The following is a 15,409-nucleotide window of genomic DNA, read 5'->3' as shown; positions in this document are numbered from 1 at the left end:
CGGTTAATTCGAAGCTACGTCCCGCTTATGCACTGCTGTTATATCGAACTTACTATGCTTTGAATTCAGCTCGTGATCACTCGGTTTCTTTGTACTGTCTGTTTTACGATGTACATTCTAAAAAAGCAAAACTTTACCGCCGTAACACGCTCTGAAAAGGCCTACACGTCCCATTCTCAACAAGACAGGACGATATGTGACGTTTCGCTCTTAGCGTGTCATGCGGCGAAGCTCCGTTTTTAGGGTATACACTCTGGTGTTGACCCGTTTTGTTCGCAGTAAACGGTATGCGCCGGTAAGCTTCGTAGTTTTCAGCTAAGCATGTCAGCTTTGTTGTAAATGGGTTTTTAAAACGCACCTTTGAAATCTGTTGTTTACGAGAGTAGCCGTTCAAACAGCATCGGTAGAGCCAGATATAGGCACTGTCGCGTTATAAGGAAGTTTCTCCGATATCGAATTTACACACACTTCGATTCGAGTCACGAATGATATCGAACTTATGCTTCGCATTCACGCGATTTGTCTGTGCCGTCTCGTCTTGTTCGTAGAAAACGGAACGTCATCGATAAGAGCGTTCTTTGTAACTATAGGCTTCAGTAAAACTCATCTCTGAAATCGATTGTTTACGAGAGTAGCCATTCCAGGAGTTCTGCCAGATATAGACCGGCCGGCATCCATTTATCGTGCGTGATCTGCGTCTTTCTCGTTTCCAACCCACCTCATCGGTCTTTCATCAGCCGGTAACCCACGACAGCGACGACGATCGTAAAAGCACGAGGACGAGAGTACGAACTAAAAAGAAGAAAAGAAGTATATGAATGACCGTGGCCCCACCCACATCCAAAATGAGTATTGCTCCCGGCTATTCGAAAAGAGAGGCTGTATGTGTGCCTCCACTCTCCTCCTATCGTGGTGCTGAAGCATCGAGCGAGGTTTTACTGCTGCTGTTGCTGCTTTGTGCCAGCAGAGCCCACTGGGTACTATGTGGTTTGTGTGCGCGTGGGTGTGTAGGGATGATGGGCCGCGCCTTTGCCCTTGAACTCTTGGAAAAGGAGCCACTCCGTTTCCGGTGTATATCGTCAACTGCCGGCCTTTCAGCACACATTGAAAAGGCGTTTGGTTTCTTCCCCACTAGCAAGGCTCAGATTTTTCGCCGAAATCTTCGGTCCGTCATGGCGACGTATTATTGTCTGCGATCGCAGGCAAATGGGCAGCTCGAAGCTTCGATAAATTTCAAAAACTTGTGCAGTTAAAGGGGAAATTTAAGAAATTGCGCTTCTTATTATTATTTTTTCCTTTTTCCGGCCATAGCAGTGTTATGTGTTGCACACGCTTAGACATGATGGTGGTGGTGGTGGGTGGCGAAAGGGCTTGCCGTTGTCGGCCTCACGTAGGTGGGCAACGTCACGACTGACGCCCTGGGGGAATGTGCGTCCTGGGCCGACTTCTAAGGGAACTGTGCCGACATATGTCTGAAAGCGTCTGAGGAAAACCCAGGAAAAACCCCAGACAGCACAGCCGGCACCGGGATTCGAACCCGGGTACCTCCCAGACATGAACTTCACCGCATAGCACGCTCCTAGCCAACCATAATCTCGAATGATATCGTTATCTGCCACGATTTGTTGAAAACGGGATGCGTACGCCCTTTTTGTCACACTTATGCTGTTCATAATTGCCACAAAAAGGCGTACGCCTCCCGTTTTCAACAAATCGTGGCAGATAACGATATCATTCGAGATTATGGTTGGCTAGGAGCGTGCTATGTGGTGAAGTTAACGTCTAAGCGTGTACAACACAAAGTGAAGTGAAGTTCATTTTTGAGAGGGTAGTTGTAGATGGGTAGATGGCCCATCTTCAGGTGCAGGGACAAATCCATGATATATCGAAAGTGGGGTGGGGGTGACAGCATGGTATATGTACACTACCTCATATCAATTGAAGCGCACATAGTGAAGACGGTAATTGAGGAGGAGGGGGGGTTGCAGAACGATGCGGTGAAGTTCCGTTCTGTTAGAGCTTGCTGCTGTATCATTCCATGGCAAGGTCACCAACCACACCGACGGTGCCTCAACAAAGCTTTAACGAACATAACAAAACAAAAAGAATGCAGCGTTCCTCGCGTACCATTCATCGCGGTCCCCCTTTGTGCCGCCGCCGAGCGTGCATCACGCGCGGACGTATACGGCTACGCATACACACATACACATACATCTACCTCTACTACGTGAACGACCCTGGAAATAGCCGCTCCATGAATGAGTGACAGTTGTAGGAGTATACGTATACTATCCCGTCTGTTTGGTTGGGCCGCCGCAGTTGTTTGCGCGCATGCCGGCCGGCCGACCGACCGACCAGCTACATATATTATCGGCCTTTCTCTCGTTTGCGCCGGAAACGGGAAGCGGAAGTGGGTTAGCGGTCGATTTCCGGCGCGCGATTATCCGCTTATTTGCGCAGCACAGACGCCCCCTCCCTCCCCCCCCCCCCCGAACACGCGCGTAAAAAGTCACGGGAGCCAGCTGTTTCATCTCCCCTCGCCATTGACTGGAATAAGGGGAAGAGCATTATCCCCCCTCCCTAATATACAGGGAAAGAGGCTTCTTTTGAAGGGACCACCTGTCCAAATTGGTGTCTGTAGCAGCACCTGCCTTTAAAACCTGAGCCCACGAGGAGACTCCCCCCCCCCCCCGCCCCCTATTGGGAAGGCATATCGTGTAGAGGATTAGAAACAATGCTGATTGTTTCTTGGAGGAAGGCAGGCAGACCAGGTTGCGCAAAGCGGGGTGGCAGTGTAGGTGTCGCCGAGTGGTCTGCATCGAATGGGCTCGAAAATTGTGTGGGCTCGTGCGCAGGCAGACGTGTGCCCTTATAGTGGAGGAGCAGTTTTATTTGTTAGAGAAATTGGGTTTTTAGCTATTGCGACACTAGCTGTTGTCTGGGTACTGAAGAGGTCAGTTCAGTTTGAAGTTTCTGAAGCCCAGATAGTTTTGTTGTGACTGGGAAGTTTGCAGAAATGTCTATCCCAACAAAGCTTGCAATGTCTCCATGGGTAAAGGTTCTGGCTACGCTTTTAATTGATCATTTCTGACAAAAAATATCTCGGGGATATTTCTGTACTGAGATATTAATTGGGTATTTCCTTTTCTTTTCAGTATATTGGCTGCCTAGAAGTAAAAACATCAATGAAGTGCCTAGACTTTGACACAAGGTCCCTAATTGCCAAGTGAGTAAAGAAAATAGATAGTGGTCTATTATTTGCTATGACGTGTCTGCCACCTACGTTTCTGGTCAGTAGAGTGCGAATTCTCATGTATATGCATGTTTTTTTCTCAATGTGGTTTTGTGTCTAGACAATGCAAAAACACTTGGCTGGGTGCATATGAATGCATGTTTTGCATGTTGTGGCATATTTCGCGTGGAAGTACAGTTAAAGTGTATTTTTTGCCATATTTTCAGGTACGAGAGGAACAAGCCTGAGCGTGGATAACACGAAAAACACAAAACTACGTGTATGTTTGTGTTTTTCATGCTGCTCAGGTTCAGGCTTGTTTCGTCATGGGTTTCGTCCACCAGCTAACCCGCGTTTAGGCTATTTCATCATTTTTTTTTTTTCAATTTTATTAGTAGTATTTGCAATACATAGTCATACATAATTACAAACTCAATGCCTTTGGCTCCATGATATACTCGTATATCTGTGGCGCAAGTATATTTGTTGTGTGCTGCAGGACGAAGTCGGCCTTATTTTACCGTGCGTTCCCTGATAAAATACTCGCTTTTTTTTAAATAGGCATTTGGTGCATTGCTTTCGTACCAAGAACAATTAGAAACATTGCATATATGGAGGATTTTTACTGCATATTTAGAAGATTTTCAGAGCATAGTTGCATGGACATTTCGGGAGTTTTTAGCGCATATTTGTCCGCGCTCTACTAATCCCACATTTGCTGGTTACAGAGAATGTATCAGCAGGGTATGCGAAGCTGCTGGATTGAAAACTGTCGACAAAAAGAGAAAAGTAAGAACAGCATACACTCTTTTCCTCCATTGCCTGTTCAGGTTTTCTCGCAACGTGAACACAGGCTTGTTGGTATGCTGTCGAAGGTGTCCTAAATGTGAATGCTGGGTGTCCTTTAGGTCGACCGAAGGTTGCAGCGCATGCTGGCGGAACAGCCCAGCATGGACTTTGCTGGATCCAATGTCAACTTAAGGGTGACCAGTTCTAGCCTCAATCTCACAGTCATGGAGTCCGGAGAAGTCATCGCCAGCCACGAGATGCCAAACATATCTTTTGCCTCGGGAGGGGATGCTGTAAGTTCACACGCTACATTTGCGCATAAATCTTTCACGCCCATGGCGTAAACTTTGGTGTGGGCATGAATTGTGGTTAGGCCTGGTCGCCAGGTGTTGTAACTGGAAGATGTCCAGACGGAGACGTAACAGGGCACACCTACGCACCTCAAGTGCAACCCAGAAAAGAACTTTATTATCAAGGACACGATATGTGACACAAATAAAAGAAAATGCAGCATGCCATCTACAAAAAGTGAACCTTACCACTGGATGCTACAGTGATCGGGTGTAGGAACTGCAGTTGATATCAGTATGCACCGTAGTGGTTAGCATATTGCCAGAGTAAGAACAGTAAATTTCCTATTGAGATATGGACTTTTGTGGGGCTATTGACAGCCGGCTTGCACATACTGAAATAGTGAAAATATACTACACAGGCTCAGTGATGCAACAAACAATTGCTGTGGCCCCATGCCACCACTGTACTTCGTGTGTGCTGCAATGGCATATCTCCTGTTTTTATCCTAAACGGAGCTATAGGAAAAAGAATAACAGAATGGCAAAAAGGCTATGGTGGAGCTAATATTGTATTCCACTCACCATTGGAGAGACACCGAACGTTTGCACACCTCAAGGAATGTAAAGGTGGACATCTAAGTGTGTGCATGTGCCAGTCTTACTTTCAGTTTTCATCATGTTAAAAAATCATCAACGTTAATCTGTTCGACAATATTGGTAATATTGTCATCCGTCAATGTATGATAAGTATTCATCATTTGATGCAGGAAACACTGGACTTTGTGGCATATGTGGCCAAGGATAGCCAGTATTGCAGGGCCTGCTTTGTACTTGAATGTGGAGGGGGTCTGGCTCAGGACGTGATCACAACGATAGGACAGGCCTTTGAGCTGCGCTTCCGGGAGTTCATGAGATGGACCCCAACCTCTCAGCCTCCACTGCCAGGATTACCAGACAGGTAGGACAATATTTATGGTCATTTCATTTTGATTCTGTTGAAAACATTTATAACATTTGTCTAATATTCTAAACATTCCATTACATGCAAATGATCTCAACTTTTCTTTTATATTCATTACATACCTAATTTGAAAGATGCTTCGCTTCATGTTGAGATTTATTCATCATGATATCCAGGGGCGGATCCAGACCCTCTGTTTAGGGGTGCAGTTTCCCTGTTGAAGGGCGTAATGGTGAAGGGGAGAGAAGGAAATGGAATGTATCAACTTTTTTTTTTTTTTTTAAGGAGTGCGATTGCCCCCCTTCAAAACTTCAATCTCAGTGGCCTCATTCTCATAAACCTCACAGGTCTGTGTGCTATAGAGTCAATAATCTGAGTTTCTCTGCAGGCAAGATAATGCTGTATCCGTCACTTCCAATGGGATCCCAGCTCTTAGAGACGATCCGGAGTATTACAACGACCTGCCCGGGAAGATACCTCCTGAAGCTCCACCACCCGTGCCACCTCTGCCGGACTATCGTCTGGATGAAGAGGTAAGCCGTGAATTCCTTAAATGTTTCCTTCAAAAAAGTTCCGAGGCCAGACATCGTCTCTGACACGTTTCTCACCGTTATTGTTCAGGGAAGCGGAGATGTGCCATCCAACACTGCTGTCAAAGAGCTGAGTAATGTCAGACGGCAACCGACCCCGAGGCAAGCGGTTCCGCCACAACCGTCTGCGAGGAAGCTGTCCCGTGACACAAACCTGATCGACCTCACCGGAGACGTGCTTCCGCCAGCACCTTTAAAACCAGTGCATGGTGAGTCAAAAATTTCTTTCAAGGCCGGAATGCAGCTGCTCTTCACACATTTGTTGCTTTTTTTGTTTTCTTATCTGTTTCGCGCTGACATACTCTTTTTGCAGATTATGTCAACACTGATCCAGCCTTGATTGGGAGCGTGAATGGAATCATCACCGAAGCAGCTCCAACAAAAAGCACCTCCCTGGATCCTTTTGACATGCGTAGGTTATGTTTGTTTTCAGACCTATTTTGCCATGTAGAGACAGGAGAATGAGTCTACTTTTCATCTTTGTACCACCACTGTTCTGCAATGATCACATCATCACTGTGACATCAGATTCACTTTTTTTCTACACTCTGATAGCAGCACTTTCTGACTTCCTGTTGATTTTGGTAGGCTAGCACTTTATATGATGACTGTACAGAACAAGCATAACTATACTGTACTTATAACAGAAGGGAGCTTCCTTCACCATCATCACCAGCATCACCAACGTGAGTTAACGCTTAAACCGAGATTAGACTCCCCTAAACTTGGTGTTAATCGTCAACCCTGTTTCACCAATGTGGGATAGCGATATTTCCCACATTAGCACCAACTTTAGGGAAGTCTAGTCTTGGTCTTGCGAACTGGCGTTGGTGAAACCGGGCCTTAGAAGTTTATCATTCCCAAAGAGCTTTCTCTTACAGTGTGTTTGGTGAGAAAGTGTTATTTAATTCCTTAAAGATAGGCTGTATGACATAAGAATTTGCAACCTCTTTGTGGCGCTCATAAATTTTTTGCCACACACTATTCGTGTCATGCATCCAGCAAACAAATTTTTTGTTAATTGAACTTGAAAATTAATCAAGCAAAGGTAGCATTTTTCTTCGTATATTCAGAAGCCCATAGCCACAACACGCTATTCTGATCAAGATAACCGGGCTTTTCATCGGATCTCTGCAAAAATCCGACATCCAAAAATATGATACTTGCCAAAGGACACTTGCTGAAATTTGTGTTTGTGCAATTTGCGGTTGTAAGAGAGGAGGAGCAAGCTGTCGAAGAAAATTATTTTTCTTGTTTTCAATTGCTCCGGTGCAGTTGTAGGATGCTGTTGTTGGAAGAAGTAAGAATTGTCCAAAATATTGCTCTTGTCTCGGTTGAAAACACACTGAAGTGGGACGTTCTTTCTTCCTTTTCTGTTTTCAGAACCCTTTGCAAGTAGTATACCACCCCCACCCCCTCGTCATCTACCGAAGGTCACCACGACAATGCCTCCAGTGGTGCCACCTCCACGGCCAGGCTCGATAGCGCCCCAAAACGCAGAGGCTCCCGTAACGGCTGCTGCGGAACAACCTTCCAACAAGACAGGCAGTGCATCATCCGCAGTCGATCGCCAAAAAGCAGCTCTAGAGAAAGAAGAGTGGTTCCATGGTACAATCAGTAGGCAAGAGAGCGAAGCCAGAGCAACGGAGGACGGAGAGTTTCTGGTCCGAGAATCTCGAGGTTCCCCGGGACAGTACGTGCTGACGGGTATGCAGGGAACTGCAAGGAGGCATCTGCTGTTGGTGGACCCACAAGGGGTGGTAAGTCTTATCGTACAAGATTGTCCTTTTTGTTAATGGGACTCATGAACTAGAAACCTTGTACTTTTGGGTTTTGTGTTTTCTGAGAATTAAGGGCAAAAATCTGGTTTCATTTCAGGAGCTGCAAAACAGGGTAAATTTGGGTTATGTCGGGTGGAAAAGCAGGTTTTTGGGTACAAAATAAAAATGGAGCACTTCCCAAATTTGCGCCGTGGCAACTTCGTTTTGGGGCCTTTTGAGGGGTTTTAGCCGAAAGTGACGATGGTGCAAATCGGGGGTGAAAAGAGGTTTTTCCTGGTGTAACCCTAAACAGCAAGGCTCTAGATATACCGTTTCATTTTCCCCTCTCTCCATGTCTCCCTCCTTTATGAACTTGCTGTGGGCAGTTACTGGGAGAAGGCATCTTCTGCTGCTTCATTTTAACATAGGGGTATTCTGGTGCTGTTCAGGATGTATCAGTGACTCAAGTGCACACCAGTTGACTAAAACTTATTTTAAAAAACCAGTATGAGGTACGTAGAAAGACAAACACAGACAAAGGCAGACACTGCACTTCGGGTTTTTATCGATTTTATTATGCGTAACCAGCCAGCCCAAATTTTAACTCTGTTTAGACTAGTTCAGCTGTCATTTTTACACACACACGCACACTAAACGTTTTGTGCACTACGCCTATAGAGCGAACTCTTGTACATTTGTAAAATATCTCTGCTTTAAAGCAGCTTTCGGACTCGTTGAGTTTACTCAAGAGAGAGGGCTGTCAAAGAGGTGCCTCAGTAGTTCCAGTTAGTATATTGATTTTAGAAGACCTCGGCTCTAAATTTAAGGTCTCCGACCACCTTACCGCAAGTGCATTGGTACATTGTTCTGATGCATGCATTGTGCATTGATGCTGATATGACATGCATGAAACAAAAATATGTATGAACAGAAAGAGCTCCTCATGATTAGAAAGGTATTCGCATTCACCCTTTCATTCTAAGAATTTAGGAAGTGGAACGTCTTCTCAATCCACACAAGCCCCTCTAAAATGCTGTAGCGTCTTAAATGACTGCCAGCCCTGGTGGCTCAGTCGGCAGTGTTTCCGCCTGTTCAGTCCTGAGATCGCAGGTTCAAACCCGGGCGAGGACGGTGGCAACTTGGTGGAAGGGTACAAATAGCTCAGACACGCCGTCTTCTGCATGGGATATTAAATGTAGTGTCCCGTATGTCGAGATTTTGGCGCACGGTAAAGAACCCTCAGGTGGGCAAAATTAATCCACAGACCCAAGCACTGTGGTGTCGATCATGGTCACAGTTGTCTCACGACGTAAAGCCCTGAATTATTATTACTACTATTATTATTATCTTAAATGACCAGCTAATCCACTCACTCAGTTAATTTATTAGTACAGTACTATGTGTTTTGTTTGTGTGTGTAGTGTGCAGGGTGTGTACAGGGTGTGTCACAGGGTGTGTCACGTAAAACTGACCAGAATTGTTATGAAAACCCTATGAGAGCAGTATATATGTTGTTTTTGCAGTTGAGTTCTACGACCAGGCGGACATCCTCTCGAAGAAAGTGTGCAACTACAACATGGCTAATTACCTAAAATTCATTAATTAACTTTTAATTAGGGGGTTTCGGGCAAAAGCAAGATAGCAGATTGATAGACTATCCTCGTTGAACACCGTTCCATGTTTTAAAAATTCTGAAACACGCACGTGCGCTAAAATATCCATCCCCGAATTTTGGCATGCAAATGAGCCAAAACCGAAAAAGCGCGCCTGAGAAGCGCATCACCCATGCCGACGGAGGCTTATCTTGCCAGCTGAGCGGCACCTACTCCAATTATCTTCACCGCTCCAAATCACGTGGCCCTCCGACGTGAAATGAGCGCTGTACTCCCCTTGTTCCTGGTCGCCGCGGTTTCGGTTTCGGCTCATTTGCATACCAAAACTCGGGGATGGATATTTTAGCGCACGTGCGTGTTTCAGCATTTTTTAAACGTGGAATGGTGTTAGTCTATCAATCTGCTATCTCGCTTTTGCCCGAAACCCCCTAATTAAAAAGTTAATGAATTTTAGGTAATTAGCCATGTTGTAGTCGCACACATTCTTCGAGAGGATGTCCGCCTGGCCGTAAAACTCAACTGCAGAAACAACATCGACGCTGCTCTCGTAGGGTTTTCATAAAAATTCTGGTCAGTTTTACGTGACGCACCCTGTATAGTATTCGCTTATGTGCCATTTACCATAAAATGTCCTAAATTATTCTGAAGTTCACCCATAGTCATCGCACACAGCTTAATCAGCTCCGCACTTTGCTTCTCCACTTCACAGGTACGGACAAAGGACCGCACATTTGAAAGCGTGAGCCATTTGATAAACTATCACAGAGACAATGGCTTGCCAATCATATCAGCCGAGAGCGCGCTAGTGCTCAAGACGGCAGTGCCAAGACCACCTCGCTGAGGACCTTTCACCACGGGTAGCCATCTTCGAAAGGGGGCGAGTGTTCTCGGACAGAGATAGACGGGAGGGCATGCACGGGACTTTTTGCCATCCTCTCGCGAAAAACACGCCGAGGGTGACGTATGTGCGTGCAGTTGTGTGACTCAAGTTTCAAGCAGAAGACGCACGAAATCGGAGGACATACCAGTATTCTAGCGTCTCACGCTAACAGAGCTTTATAACTCTCCACTATTTTTTCACGAGTAGGCCTACCTCCGCTTTAGACACGTCGCTATCAACATATCGAGACTCTGTGTACGCCTGCGAGGACACGGATCGACACTTGCGCGTGCTGCATGAGGAGATAAATGCCACGGAGCGAGGTTGCATCCTATTTCTCAAAGTAAAAATTATTTTAAGAGAGAGAAACAGCACGACTATATTTTTCCTTAGCCCGAAAGACGCTCTGAGCACTGGCACGCTTTTTAGATTTTTAAGACTGCCGAATCTCTCATGTCATCACTTCATTTTCATTATCATTGCTCCAGATGTTGTACCCCCCCCCCCCCCCCCCCCCTTTTTTTCTGGTCTTTTTTTCAGTACTAGACCCTTGCTCACAATGCTATATTTAGTTACATTCCTGTGTCAGACTGTTAGTGTATCATTCAAAAATAGCTTTTACTGTTTTTCCATAACCACTATTGTGAGAGGGATTATTTGCAGCAACACTTTGGTACCAAAACAAACCTGCTTGTAATATCACAAAAACTGTACTTGTACTTGTGTACTGCTTATTACTAGGGCCTGACTTTTTAGGGTTAAACCCGTATCCGCCCGATATTTACCCCCCGAACGAAATCTGTAAAATTCGGGTTTAACCCGAATCTACCCGAAAACATCCGTGTCGCGTGGCACACTCATAAGCGTGCATTAAAATAAAGTTTGATAACATTGCTAAACATTAGCTCCATGTTAAGACAAATTTTTATTAAACAAATAAAAATCACCCAAATGCACCCGAATTCCTGACGACAGAATATGCCGTAACGGGATTTAACCCGAATACACCCGAATTTTCAAAGGAAAAATATCACCCGATTTTTACCCCCCGAATTTGGCCAAAAATAAAACCCGAAAAAGTCAGGCCCTACTTATTACCTAGCAAGAAATACGAGTTGATCCATTTGACATGTGCTTTTGTTGTTTACCTTACCTCTTTCAGTTTTGTGTTTACAGCCAACAGGCTCACCATGTTTCAATCCTCCTAGGCTTCCTTCAGTGTGTGTGTTCCCATTGCCATTGCGCTTCAGTACTGTGTTTCACAAAGTATAGCATTGTTGCCACTTGCCTAGGTGTTACCCTAAGCACTAATTTATAAACTGGTTGCTGCTTATGTGTTACGAAGTAGATATATAGTTTATTATGTAAATACTTTGTACAAATTATTTATCGACAAAGAGAAGAGCGGGCTTTTCTTAGCAACGTGCGAGCCCAGTGCTGTTGCGTCAAGCGTGGCTCATTCATTTGTGTCTGGATGAATAAAGCAATAGGTGCATCAATGTGAATCCTTTATTCTGCTCTTAATTCGCAAGGTGCATAAACTCATAGGCGGCCACCGGAAATGATTACATTCTTCATTCATCCGAAACATGCATGTCATTAAAAGTCGGCGTATTTGGGGTGTGGTGGTGCAGTTCACTTGACAGAGCCTGCAAATGGATGACAATATAAATTTGTATAAAAATTAGTTCAGGAGCATACGTAAAAAGTATTTAAGAAAGTAACTGAGTAGAGTACTGAACGCCTAACATAAAAATTGAGTAGAATACTAAATGCTCATAAAATTAACTTGTTGCTTTCAAGATAATATTGAGTTACATTCTGTAAAATTTGATGTCAAACAAATACGATAAAAGCGGGTACTCATTCGGATACTCTTGTTTTCCCGCAATATCCTCTCCTCCGTGGATGTCTCCCCAGGTATGTAATGTCACTCGCGTGGCTCCCCGATGTGCTCAGAGGAGGAGGAGGAAGAGCCACGCAAAACGAATGCAAGCGAGCAAGACTGCATCTATTGTGTTAATCAACTGCTCATTTCAATTGTTTGCATCTACAGGGTGTTTCACCTAATGTGAAAAAATTATCTGAAAGTAATCTGCTTGTCTGAACACCACGGTGACAACACTACTTATCCCGGGAAAGATTGTGTCATGACCTTTTTGTGTCACCTTGTGTGACACAAAAAGAGGTTTTGTGTGACCTTGTGTGTCAGCACTTTTATCAAATGTAATTTGATATTTCCCAATTGATTGATAATATAATTTCCCAATTGATCTCCGACATTTGCCAAGTCAACTCTCACGGGGGTTTCTTCGTTTTCTTTTTTTGTCTTTTTTCTTTTGACAAACAGGAAGCGTAGTTCGGATTTACCACGTTGCATTGTAAGGTACATTTCCTACTGCTTTGGTGATGGATAAAAAAAAAGTTGCGGAAAACGTCGTTTCGACCCCAAAATACCTCCGCAGAAGGTGCGAAAATCGTCATGGCTTTCTTCTGCCGCGCGTGCACTCAACGTGATGTCTGGTCGTGCGCTAACAACCGCGAGAAATATCCTACGGCACAGTCACAACATATTCTGTAGCAGACGACAAAAGACGCGGGCTGTGTCGTCTGCTACTTGCGCAGCAAGCCACTGGCGATATTTCGCGGCTCCATGCTCTACATAACACGCAGCAAGCAGCTTTTTTTTCTTCTTTTTCTTTTACAGGAAAATTCCGTGGTGATGTCACCCCAGTGAACACACTAAGAATCAGATCAGAAGCGAATTATGTCTAAAGTGGTAAATGCTGAAATTTGTCGCTACTGCTAGGGCAGTGGCTTATCCAGAATCCCAAGCATGGGGTGGTGTTTCAAAAAATGGGAGGGGGGATCATTATTACAGTTAACTTAAATGACGTCATAACGGCTTAACGTATCATTACCGGCATGTAATTACAGCTGAAATGGCAACCCCCCGTAAAAGAGCTATGGGGACGTTGCCAAACACTTGGGGGGGGGGGGGGGTAAATCACTGCCTAGGAGATTGCTCTATAAAAGGAGCTCTCTGTAAGGATCGCCTCCTCCATCGCGATACCGCACCCCGCTCATTACAGTCCCGGTTTCGATACAACTGTAATGTTTCTATTTCAGTTCTGGGGACTCTCAGATTCGAGCTTGGTGGATATACTAGTGTCCTGTACTACGTGCATATACTCTGCTGTTTATTTACTCACTTCCTTCAGAGATCATGACGTAAGCCATATACACCAGGCTGATAACAAACAGAACTACGACGATCCCACTGATTGCATACACAACGGTGTCAGGAATTGTGGGTTCTTTGGCAGCTTCTCGTTCTCTAAAAGAAAAATACCAGTTGCACAATCAATTGAGCACAAGACAGCCATAGGTACTTGCCGTTTCATTATCTGCAGTATGGCCTGTTTGTTGGCTGTAATGAACGAGTACAAGTGTGAGGTAATGATCTTCATGTTTGAAGATGAGGTACAGGCAGGGAGCAGATCTACGGGTGGCAGGGGTGGATCTTGAGGGGATCCTGACCCCCCCTCCCTCAGAAAAATCCTGGGTCCGCCCCTGACGGGTGAGGGTGCGGTGAGGTATGGAGAATTAATAACAATTCGTTGCTTTACGTCGCGAGTCAGCTACGATTATGATGGTCTGCGGATAAGTTTGGTCCACCTGGATATGTCCTAGTCCCACAAGTGTTTTAAATTGATCTAGATTTTCACACTGAAAGTTAACCAGAACCCCCACTACCACACTCAGAAAAATCCTGGAAAGGATCGTTACCCTCTGTCGAGTGTTCGCTTTCGACTTTTCCTGCAATGTTACGTACCTTTTACTTGCGTCTGAGAAAAAGTACGATAATGAAATAATTGGCGTTGCCCGGCAGTTAATTTTCGGCCAAGTAAATGGATCTATTTCTCAGTTTCAGGAGTTTCTCTTATAAGATGCTTTTTTAGTCAGGAAGGTAGCGGAAAGTGCGCTAATTATATTTCATTTTCTTTTTTTTCTCTTTTTTTTTTGACGTGCCGTTCTTAGTCTGACCATTTTCGCTGTTTTGCACACTGTGGTTTGGCTCGTGATGGCCATGGTGGCAACCGCAACCACTATGCAAAACCTCAACCACTTTAGTATAAAACATTGGCGATGGAAGAGTAGTATATAAACCCAAGGTATCAAAACGCTTTATACAGGCCCTAAAAAAGCCTTTTATTATTATTATTTTTTATTTGTTCTCTCCGATTGTTCCGATGGCTCAGTGCTGGCTGGCCTGCCGCTTATGAGAAAATTAAAAGGGACCACCAGATCTCTCTGGTTAGGCTAATTTACGAGTAATACATTGAAGGGAAAATATTTGACTTACGCATCATTTTCAGGGCCCAGCAGAACGCGCGAACATTGGACGTAGGACCACGAACTCGTGTTAGCACGTGGCAGGGGTCGCAGTGAGAACCTCATCTTCCTTCTTCGCATCTGCTGACCATACATCCACTATGTGTCATTCGTAAACAAAGAGACCAGCTTGAGAAGGAATTGGCTTATATATACATTCGATCCAAGAGCGGTTTCGATGCACTGAACGGTTGGACGCCATGCTTCATCATGTCCGCATTTCCAGCGAGGTCTTTCGTTTCGCGTTCAGGTGCTGATTACTTCACCTCCCGAAGTAACAATAAAACGAGAAAAGCACTTCACACACGACTTTTTTGTTGGTTATACAGGGTGTGTTTTTAATCTCTACATATTTTTTATGCTTTGAAAAGCTGTGGGAGTAACACTGATGCCATTTTTTGCGGGCATAGGATGAAGACAACCACGTCGTCTGCTACGAATTTACGCCATCTTGACGCCCACGCACAGCACGCGATTCGCTCACAAATGTGTACAGCTATACGGTTAGCGACACACTACATTTTGGAGTTGAGTAAATACGTAGCAGAAGAGGTTTGAAAAAGTCTGTGAAATCGGTACACAGCATGATTCATGCACGGTAAGCGTGGGAGTAACTGGCGGCTTCGCGGCATACGCTTCTACAAAGGGTGACCCTAACTTACTGCAGGCGGGTTGCGCGGACATCCTGTTGGAAAGCGCATGTGACTACTGGACGGCTAATTACTGACAATTCATTATTAAAAAGAAAAACGGTAGATGTTTTCGGGGGAAATGCGAGATAACAGAATTGGAGCCAATAGTTATTTGAACCCACGCTCTTAAAAAAAAAAAAAATGGCTCCTATAGAAGAGCGTGATATTGCAGATTCGGCTCATTCGCGCAGAAAAAAAAAAAAA

The 15,409-nt window shown here is 44.8% G+C and overlaps 1 protein-coding gene and 1 long non-coding RNA gene across 3 annotated transcripts in view; one reads left to right on the top strand and one right to left on the bottom strand.

Moving 5' to 3' along the window:
* LOC135388821 (SHC-transforming protein 1-like) overlaps window positions 1–11,623 on the top strand; it is a 37,490-nt gene extending 25,867 nt beyond the window's left edge. For both annotated transcript variants that reach the window (XM_064618647.1, XM_064618646.1), the window contains exons 4-12: window positions 3,156–3,226; window positions 3,961–4,021; window positions 4,141–4,314; window positions 5,082–5,272; window positions 5,664–5,808; window positions 5,897–6,074; window positions 6,179–6,277; window positions 7,249–7,625; window positions 9,948–11,623. In XM_064618647.1, coding sequence (XP_064474717.1) covers window positions 3,156–3,226; window positions 3,961–4,021; window positions 4,141–4,314; window positions 5,082–5,272; window positions 5,664–5,808; window positions 5,897–6,074; window positions 6,179–6,277; window positions 7,249–7,625; window positions 9,948–10,079 — 1,428 coding nt within the window. In that variant the 3' untranslated portion in view covers window positions 10,080–11,623. The remainder of the gene's footprint in view (window positions 1–3,155; window positions 3,227–3,960; window positions 4,022–4,140; window positions 4,315–5,081; window positions 5,273–5,663; window positions 5,809–5,896; window positions 6,075–6,178; window positions 6,278–7,248; window positions 7,626–9,947) is intronic.
* Window positions 11,610–14,684, bottom strand: LOC135388828 (uncharacterized). Its single transcript, XR_010421516.1, has 5 exons — window positions 14,670–14,684; window positions 14,485–14,594; window positions 13,515–13,548; window positions 13,331–13,455; window positions 11,610–11,767 (listed from the first exon to the last, which is right to left on the bottom strand). It is a non-coding gene; the product is annotated as an uncharacterized LOC135388828 (long non-coding RNA).
* Between the last annotated feature and the right edge of the window lie 725 nt (window positions 14,685–15,409).

This window comes from Ornithodoros turicata, chromosome 3 (assembly GCF_037126465.1).
Source record: "Ornithodoros turicata isolate Travis chromosome 3, ASM3712646v1, whole genome shotgun sequence".
Lineage (NCBI taxonomy): Eukaryota > Metazoa > Arthropoda > Arachnida > Ixodida > Argasidae > Ornithodoros > Ornithodoros turicata.
Note: the sequence above shows the minus strand (reverse complement) of the source record. Positions and strands in the feature narration are given on the sequence as shown.